The sequence below is a fragment of the Prosopis cineraria genome, unplaced genomic scaffold (genome assembly GCF_029017545.1).
Source record: "Prosopis cineraria cultivar Desert tree isolate PC_DT_omini unplaced genomic scaffold, ASM2901754v1 PC11, whole genome shotgun sequence".
Classification (NCBI taxonomy): domain Eukaryota; kingdom Viridiplantae; phylum Streptophyta; class Magnoliopsida; order Fabales; family Fabaceae; genus Prosopis; species Prosopis cineraria.
This window is the reverse complement of record NW_026555342.1, coordinates 9,965,776-9,975,826: the sequence shown is the minus strand read 5'-3', so window position 1 is coordinate 9,975,826 and position 10,051 is coordinate 9,965,776. Positions and strand designations below refer to the sequence as shown.

At 32.2% G+C, this 10,051-nt stretch overlaps 1 protein-coding gene across 1 annotated transcript; it reads right to left on the bottom strand.

The window, feature by feature from the left end:
- Positions 1–4,129: 4,129 nt before the first annotated feature.
- LOC129285085 (peptidyl-prolyl cis-trans isomerase CYP40-like) lies at positions 4,130–7,329 on the bottom strand. Its single transcript, XM_054920631.1, has 9 exons — positions 7,119–7,329; positions 5,643–6,143; positions 5,403–5,487; positions 5,244–5,296; positions 5,009–5,113; positions 4,824–4,899; positions 4,657–4,694; positions 4,513–4,573; positions 4,130–4,347 (listed from the first exon to the last, which is right to left on the bottom strand). Exons 1-8 carry the CDS (start codon positions 7,287–7,289, stop codon positions 4,520–4,522), a joined length of 1,083 nt encoding a protein of 360 aa, XP_054776606.1. The 5' UTR covers positions 7,290–7,329; the 3' UTR covers positions 4,130–4,347; positions 4,513–4,519.
- Between the last annotated feature and the right edge of the window lie 2,722 nt (positions 7,330–10,051).

Sequence of the window (10,051 nt, the reverse complement as noted above, 5' to 3'; positions counted from 1 at the left end):
ATGGTCTGTGAAAATAGAGAACAGGTTCAGGAGTTGGTTGAGTGTGGGGAAGGTATTAGACACCTCATGACATCCGTTCATCAGAACGGTTACCCGAAGTTTGTTGTGCTATATTAATATGGTTTTAAAATTATTCTAATTATTCCTTTTATATTCATGTGTTTGATATAAAAATGATAAAAATTAAGTGAAAAATATTTATTTATTTACGGGGAGGATTTGACTCAGAATTTGACTCTGAGGCCTACGTACCCTGTGATGGGGATCAAAGTCCACGTAATTCGGACTTAGTAATTGTTTGTGGGTGAAAATATATTTTTTTTGAAGAGAAATTAATTAGAAATAGCTCACCATTTTGCAAATAAAACAAATTTCTGAAATTTTGATATGTGTGTTTTAAATTGCAAAAAGTGATTTAATTTCAATTATTTTCTCAATTTTTGAATTTTTGGAAAAGAAAAGGATTTAAAATTATTTTTTTATATTTTATGATTGGGAATTTAATCGTAGTTCCAGTAGAGCCTTATTGACTCATACGATAATGTAATCATTCTAAATATTTATGAAGATTTCAAAATCTCTCACAATAAAAGAATTAAATTTATTTATATGTTAGTCATAATTTATTCAAGCATGCATATATTTTTAAAGAATTTTAATCATCATGCCAGTAAAGCTTTATTAACTTTTACGGTAATATGATTATCCTAAATATCTGTGGAGATTCAAAATCCTCACACCATAAATGATTAAATATTATATATTTTAAATATATTTTAATACATGATTGTATAATTCAAATTTAAATATAGAAATCTTAATCATTATACCTGCGAAGCCTTATTGACTCTCAAGGTAGTACGATTATCCTAAATGTCTACAAATATTCAAAAAAAATCTCATATGACCAAAGGATCTAATTAGACAACATCATTATAATTTAAATTTATTAATTTAATTAATTAAAATCACAAAAACATTTATTATTTTATTTACAAAATTCATTTATTTATTTACCATATAAATTGTGGATCACGATATCTGCGAGGATTTATTGTCCTATCTAATAACGTGATTAATTTAAGTTTCTACGAAAATTCTTAAAATCTCACATGAGACTTAAATATTTATTATGAGATTGATTCTCATATCTGTGAAATCTTATTGATTTACACGGTATGAGATCATTTTAAATTTAAATGTTTGCGGAGACTCTTAAAATCTCACACTACAAATAAACTATAATTATATATACACACACGTGTATATATATATATATATCTCTCTCTCTCTCTCTTTCTTTTTCTTTTTATAAGAAAATCATGGCAGCACATGGGAATATAAAGCACCATGATGTATATGTATGTTATTAGCCACGATTATCGGTATGTATGAATAAACTACTACAAATGAACAAAGATTAATGTACAGCATGTCACCTCACGTTGCATTATTCTAAATCATGGTAATTAAAAAGTTTAAAAGGTAATTCGAGAATCAACCATGCAAAACTAAATGTAACTTATACATGTTGGATATCTTATAATACCACTTTTTGATGGCATTCGCAACACACATCCTTTCAAGCTCAGAGTCCTTCCCAATTCAACAAGTGCAGTCTTCAAAATGGTATACTGGTCAAGAGTGCTCCTAATCTCATGTGTCAACATTCTAACATGCCTTCCAGATTCTTTTTGTGTAAGGTAAGTCCCATCTCCCTGTCGAGCTCCTCAACCTTGTTCTTGAGAATCAGCTCACGAGTTTTCGCACTCAACAGATCAGGAAGAATGTGGACAACCATTAGTGCAGTTAATAAAATAGAATAAACTTAAGCGCTTGTGGTCCTCATCCATCTGTGAAAACCGTGAGTCCGTGCCAGTGATTTTCGTGATCTGTTCCTCTTGGTCATACAAAGAGTAGCTTTGCCTGCCCTAACAACAAGCCTGTGTCTGGAAGAACCAGTAAGGAATGTGAAGGAAGTTCAAGAACCTCAAGCACTCATGTCTCCACGGGTTACCGAAGGAGACAGCGTTAATGCCATTGACGAAGAAGCCATTTCGTGATCTCCTCGTTTGTTCTCTTCTCTTCTTCTCGGTCTCTTCTTCTTTTCTTTTCTGTTGTGATCTCTACTCTCGGTTTCTGTTATTCTTTCTCTCTCGTTCATGCTCTGTTTTTTCTTCCATTTTTTCTTCGTCTGGTTTCTGTCTTCTCTTCCAGTTTTCTCTGTCTTTGTTTCTCCAAAAAAAAAAATCTCCCTCTAATATCCGTCTCCTCTCTCCCTCAATCTCTATTTTTTGCTTCCGATCTCCATCTCTTCTCTCTCTTCAGCATTTCCTTCATCCTCTGTTTTTCTCTGTTTTTCGCTCATCTCTCACTCTCCATCTCCTTCTCATTCTCCATCCTTTTCTTCTCTTTTTCTTTCGTCTCTGTTTTCTCATCCGGTTTTTGTGCACTCGGTCTCTCTCCCCAGTTCTTCGCGTGTTCTTCGTCTCTCCCTCCTCCAGTCTTCCTCCTTTCTTCTCTTCCTCGGTTTCCTTCCAGCTTTCCTCCTCTCTTCTCTTCCTCCGTTTTCCTTCCCAGCTCCTCTCTTTTTTAAAGGAGATAAAGCTTGCATGTGAGAGCTGTTTGCGTGCTGTGCGTGTGTCTCTTTTCTGTGTGTATCAGCTGGCGTGTCTCGGCTCTGTTTCTTTTCTGCATTTTTCTCTGTGTAGCTGTGGCTGTGTGTTTACGTGTTCTGGTTTCTCTGCATGGCTGAAAGTTCCTTTTTTCTACGTCTGCTCGTGCATTTTCCCGGCGTTATCTTCGTGCATGCGTGGCTGACTGTTCTCTCTCGTTTTCCTTCTTTTTGTCTGTTTCATGTCTGCTGTGTTTTTGTTGCTGAAGCTGGGCAGTTCAAATTGGCATGCACGTGATGCTACCTCTTTATTTTATTTTATTTTATTATTCAATCTATTATTAAGATATTTTATTTAAAGTATTTTTTTAAATTAATTTTTTTAAGAGAAGGGTTATCTAAGGTAAAAGGAGAGAGGATTTTTTGTTAGATGATGATGATGATGATGATGATGATGATGATGATGATGATGATGATGATGATGATGATGATGATGATGATGATGATGATGATGATGATGATGATGATATTATTATTATTATTATTATTTTCTTAAAAATATAATTTTAAAAAGGATTAATTTTTTTTATATTTTTATATATTTTTTGATTATTTATTATTATTTTTATTAAATTAAAAAAATATTCGAATAAAATACGGTGTTCACATTTCCTACAATGCCCCTTTTAATTTACGGTGAAATATTATTAAATTAGTTTATGTAGGTTAGCTTGAAAAAAGTTTCTTTTCATCCCAAATGGAGAGTTAGTCAAGTTAATTTGTACTTATTTTCCTACAATGCCCCTTTTAATTTATGTTGAAATATTATTAAATTAGTTTATGCAGGGTAGTTTGAAAAAAAAAATTATAAATGAAATAGACCTGAGAGATTGAAGTCATTAGCCAAAATAAACCCTTGAACTAGTTTTTGTTTTTTTTATATAATTATTCATTATTCATCAATTAAGTCAGTAGGATCATATTAACAACAAAACTCTCCCACCAAATACTTGACATAATTGCAAATCAAAAGAAATAGATGAAAATCAGAATATCTCTTATTCTATTGCAAACAGATTTTGCTTAAAATTTTTAACTTTTGTAGTTTCTACTTTCTAGGTGTCTTGTAACGAAAATAAGTTATCCTCTTGCTCGTACGGAGATTATTTAGATGGCAGCTTCATGAATTATACCAAAGAAATAAGTCTACATCTTAAACTCTCACATCAGTCTTGATGCCCCTACGGCCCTGCCTGTTGAAGAAAAGAGTTGCGATAATTTCATACGACGAAGTGAATAGTTTTATGAATTTTTTTTATCAGTAATGAATGTAGTAGAAGTGCCATTAAGGGGCCCATAATGGCCACCAGTCTTCCACAACTATTAAAAGGCACATTAAGAATTTTATAACCCAAAGTATCCATATTCACCAATAATAAATGTTAGAATCAGACAAAGCATTGCAAGTGGTTCCATAAGCTTTAATGCATTTTCATTCAGTGGGATCACCAGGAAACTGTTTAAAGTCATTTTAAAGACTTCTATGTGAGAAGGGGAAGAAAACAAGGAAAAAATGTTAAGCTATTACTATCATTATGAAGAAAAGAAAAGAAAAAAAAAAACCACTTTCTCCTCCAATCCTTCTAGCTTCATTTGCAACAATGGACTCAAACCTCAATTTTATACTGTATTTGCTGGGTGGTCAGGTTGTTTCCTCTGCTGAAAACGCTAAGCTGAAGGCCAAATGTTAGAAAAATGCATCAACGAAAGATGAATCTGTCAAATGATACACAAATTGGAAGCATGCACAAGTTTTAAAACCCTTTAACTTAAAGGATCTATCACCAAAAATGTATATCTGTATTGTACGCATGTTAACTTGAATAGTTAGCACATACCAGAATGCTATTGGAACATTTTTTTACATGCATCTCTTTCCCGATTGTGTCTATCAGCAATCTGCCATGAAAACAGAATCAGTGAGATACACCAATAGGCATTTGATGGTATAATGCTTTGCCAAAACTTGCAGATACACTCACCATCCTCCTGGCAGCAGCAAGTTCCTTTTTGGTTCCAGCTGAAAATTACCAGATCATGCATAAAGTTCAATACTTGAATACATTTAAATCCATATTTGTTCATAAATAAAAATAAATATTAATAATATACGGTACAACTTATTTAGAAAAATGAACAAAACCCATACCATCATTTGGCTCCAAGATTAGTGCCTTTTTGAAGCTTTCAACTGCAGCATCAATGTCATGAAGCGCCATGTATGCCTGGGAAGATGGAAGCAACATGTTTATCAGATTGCAAAGTGGGATACATATATTTAGATCTAAATACCAGCAAATGGCGACAATAAAGTTCGTTAATAGATATATCAACCTGCCCTTGGCGAAACAAAGCTTTGACATTGTTGTCTGCTTCGCGCATTGCAAATTCTGTATCTAATAATGCTCCTTCGAGATCCCCTAACTTCAGTTGACAAGCCTAAAAGCCAAATATACCAAGAGCAATTACTAGAAGGGAACAAGAAACATAAGATAGAATGAAATCAGTTGTTATAGGTAGAGTGTATATAAAATTTTCTCCCAGTACAATGTAACGGCTTTGAACTTACAGAGCAGTTTGCAAAAATCTGAGACTTTATTTTTCTCAAACTTGAACTCTTGTCTGAAAGGGAATTAACATCAGAGAATCAAATTCAAATGAGGTACAGTGAATTTGTGTCATGTTAACCATACAGTCAAGTAATAAGTACTGGCAAAAGTTAACATACCAGCATCAACTCCTTTCTCCCAGCAAATATCCAGGTAGCGTAAACCCTTCCGATACTTCCTTAAAGCCATTTTATAATCTTGTTTCTGCCAGGGGAAAAATTGATGAATGCAATCATAAGTACAGAACAACCATTAGCATGCAGAACATGAGGATTCCATCCTTTCAGTTTCACAGCCTGAAATGATGCATCAAGTGAAGCAGGTGAGACTTGAAAGAGACTATAATAATGCTCCAATACCTTGTAGTACTCATTACCAAAAATTTTAATGGAATCAACAGCATTCATCCACCAATGGAGATCATTAGGGCTCTCATCAAGATCTGCTGGCCAATCAGGATGAGCATCCCCATCTTTGAAAAAGTTAGATATTCCATCATCTGCTCCCTGAGGAATTTCTCCACAGTCCACAATTTTAACATCAAAAATGGGAAGATCTTCTTTGCCAGTTGTAACATGTTCCATTGAACGGACCACTCCCATTCCCTTCATTACCTTCCCAAATACCACATGCTTACCATCAAGATGAGAAGTTCGCGTAGTGGTGATAAAAAACTGAGACCCATTAGTGTTAGGACCAGAATTTGCCATTGATAACATCCCTTTCCTTTCATGCTTCAACTCAAAATTCTCATCTTCAAACTTCATCCCATATATAGACTCTCCACCAGTGCCATCTCCAGCAGATATATCTCCTCCTTGGATCATAAAGCTTCTTATAATCCGATGAAAGCAACATCCCTGAATATTCATAAGAGTGTATTTTGAATTCTATGGTTGACTTAAGGCCTAACGCCAGAAAAACATTTTTAGAACGAAGCACGATGATTTGGTATTCATATCATGAAATAGCATGCTGTCTCTCTCAATTCCATGTGTGTGTGTGTGTGTGTGTATAAAGAAGCTATTGATGAAAGGATCTAATCTTTCCTCTCATATTATGCTAGAAGCAAGATTTAGAATTTTGTGCTGACCCATTGATCCCCAAAACAAATAGACCAGTAAAAAGAATAGAATCAGGTACCCACATATCCTAGCATATACTGATCACACAGCATGTTATAAGAAGTGAAAACCATCAGTTCATCACTAAAAATCAGAATGCTACAATAATTTGAAGCTATATATTACAATCATGTGTTATAGGTATGGACTATGCACTGATTGTTTAACTTTTGGCCATGATTAACAACGAACAAATTTAGAGTTGTGCCCCACTGGCTAGAGTCTACATTATTATCTCTTATCAGCATTTCTCCGTGTTCCTTCAGCACGCCGGATACCCATACCAAAAGCTCCGATTGTTGATCGGATTTTTATTTATTGGCATCAAATATCACGTAATTACAGAAAGTGAAAATAAAAAGATAAAAAAGTAGCCATTGCTCTGGTAAAAAGAGTATATATGGCATTATACCCAAGAAAGTGGCCTTCGAAAAGAGAGAGAACAATAGGAATCATTGATATTAGTTAACAGAATCCCTTTTCCAAGATTATGGCAATAAAAAGGCACTTCGTCGCCTGAAGCAAAAACATTAATGCCATCCTTCCAAACTACAAAAGGGACCGGCAAAACCAACATGTCATGCATACAACATACAGTGTCTTCAACCACCTACCCAGTCTCAAAAAAGAAAACACAGCCCTCTCATTGAAACAGTAATAGGCAATGAGTCCATTCATGTTCGTGAAGTAACAGTGAAAAGGACGGCGAACCTTGTAGTGGAGCGGTAGACCAGTGTTAGGAGCGATGCCTTTCTCGCCGGTGCAGAGAGCCCTGAAGTTCTCGGCGGTCTTGGGAACGACGTCGTTGTAAAGCTCCACCACGATCCTCCCTTCCAACTCTTCCCCTATGCTGATGTCCAAGAAGCACCTTGGCCTCCCCATCTCTCTGCGTCTGTGATCGCTTATGCTCTCAGAATAAAGACCTTCTGGACTCTGGAGAGTTGAAATGAAATTGAAATTGAAATTATATAAATAAATAGAAGCAAATGAACAAAGGCTACTTGCCTCGCCCCCTTCACTGTACTGTACTGGTGTATTGGCCTCCTACATGTACATGGCAGTGCCAGCGTCACTCAGCCTTCCAATTCCAAAAACGCCTCCAATTTTATTAACTCGGAGATTCTACAGTCAAATAACATTTTACTCCTTCTATTTTAAATTATAAAATAATTTTTAAAATATTTTTTTATTTCAAAATATAAAATACTTAAAATAAATTAAAATTTATTAAATACATCAATTTTAATGTTATTCTTTCTTTTTTTATAATTAATTTTTATTATTTTTTTAATATATTAAATTATGAGTATTTAATAAAATTCATATTTTTATTTTATAAAGATAAGATTGTTAAATATATTTAATAAAATTTATTAATATATAAAATTTTATATAAAAGTATTTTATAATTTGAGACGAAAGAATATTTTTTAAATTTATTTTTTAAAAATTTTAAATTATTACATTTTTTAAATTTACTCTCAGTTATTATTTAAATGTCATTTTTTATAAAATACTTTATTTAAATAATTTTCAACCATTTAAAAGTGAAATTTTGTTTTTTTTGAATGTGAAACGCAAGAAACCAAAGGCCTTACTTGATGGTGCCTCGTTTATCCCTAATTTGCTAATGAGCCGTCCCGTCCCATTGATTTCTCCGATGAACCGCCATTTCTATTTTGTCCCGTTCTTCCTGGCCATGAATTACTTAATTCTATGGCCACTTTCCAATTTAAAACCAACTATGGTTGTCAGTTTCATACCATGTTTCCCACGTTACTTTTAATTAAGAAAAATTAATATACATGCCTCCATAATTTTCCTCAATTTTAACGTGGGTCTCCTTAATTTGTTTTACTTTAGTCAAGTTAGATTAGATTTATTATGTTGGGAGAATCTTATTTAGGATGCCCGAGAGAAAAAAAAAATTGCAGTTATAACCTGATGCATTTTGAAATTATTTCATGGACTCAAGGGCTCTTTTTGCAAATATATTTAAAAAAAAAGACACAATTGCTCTTGATGGGAATGAAAGAATTTTTGGTTCACTATTAATGGATAATTACTTATTAATATGTAAATCTAAATTATGAATATGAATTTATGAATATTTAGTTATAAAAATATGAACTTGCTACTATGATGAATTTTAGTTCTGAATATATGAAGTTAAAAATTATGTATTTTGACTTGTGAGTAAATGAATATATACTTGTGAATATTTAAAAGTTAAGGTGTAAATTATTAAATTGACCAAGATGAACTTGTCAACTCTGAATAAAAATTTTACTATCAATTGACAATTACTTATTACTTATTAATATATGAATATAAAGGTATGAATTGGTAAACATGTAATTGTAAATTTTAAACTCATTGTCACAATGAACCTTAATTTTAAATATATATAATTATAATTATAAATTTTGATTTGTGAATAGATAAACATATATTTGTGAATATTTAAACTTTAAGTTATAAATTTATTTAGTTGGTTAAGACGAACATGTTAACTCTAAATAAAAATTTCACTTTTGATTGACAATTATTGGTTAATATGTGAACTTAAAGTTGTAAATTCATAAATATATGGTTATAAAAATAAACTTATATTGGTTGCCTTTCCTCACTGAGGGCAAATGTATCATTTCTCCCTACAACATATTTGCAAAAAAGACCCTTAAGCTTGCAGAATAATTCCAGAATGTTTTGGGCCCCAAGCATAGCCTAAATGAGATTCTCCTTATTATGTATGTTAACCTCTCAAAATAAGGGTGAAAATAAGTTAAATCCAGTTAGACTTTTGATAGATAAGCCTAAGTTTGTGTGATAAATCAAAGGCTTAAATTTAATTTAAAATCTATATAAAACTTTTTTTTAAGGTTCAATCCTATACTTATCTAGAGTCTAGCCTGATTTGAAAGCATGCTTAAACGTAAACATTTTAAATAAGTTTATATATTAATTTTAAACACCTCAACTATGTTTCAAGATTAAAGTTTATATTTATACTACTTAATTTATCAATTTCAATCTATAATAATTATGATTTTTTTTTTCCTTTTTGACCAGAAACTTAACTATGGTCCACGCAAGAAAGAACATAGTTATTAGGAATGGAAGAAAAAGCTAAAGGAAATATCAACAGAATCAAAGAAGACAAAAAGGGAAAGGAAACATGCTAGTTAATTTGATGAAGGCCTAGGAAGAATCGTTCGCCTCCCTGATCGTCAAGGGAGGCATGATAATTCATTTATTAAATTACACTATTTTTTATTTTGTTGTAGGTATCAAACCAATGCTAATCACATTTGTATCATCGTCTTTGCCGTCTATCTCATGGTGTTGAACCTTCCAAACAACATAAATACTGCATGTCCTAATGCTGATCATCATAAATATGCATTATAAAATTTACAATAATTTTTATTACTCGTCGTTATAAAAAACACCTCCTTTGATCCAAATTGCAACATGTTTTTTCCTAACTAATAACTTTGATCCAAAATATAATATATTCATTCTGTCTTAAATTATAAAACATTTTAAAGAAGATTTAATATCCCAAAATATGAGACATTTACATAAAAATAAAGTCTTGTTAATAATACATTTTTAATATTATCTCTTCTTAAAATACTTTT

Coding starts and splice junctions, on each gene's coding strand:
- LOC129285085 (XM_054920631.1), bottom strand. CDS start 7,289: ATGGGGAGGCCAAGGTGCTTCTTGGACATCAGCATAGGGGAAGAGTTG. Junction 6,144..7,118: donor GTCTACCGCTCCACTACAAG/GTTCGCCGTCCT, acceptor ATGAATATTCAG/GGATGTTGCTTTCATCGGAT. Junction 5,114..5,243: donor AGATTTTTGCAAACTGCTCT/GTAAGTTCAAAG, acceptor TTTGGCTTTTAG/GCTTGTCAACTGAAGTTAGG.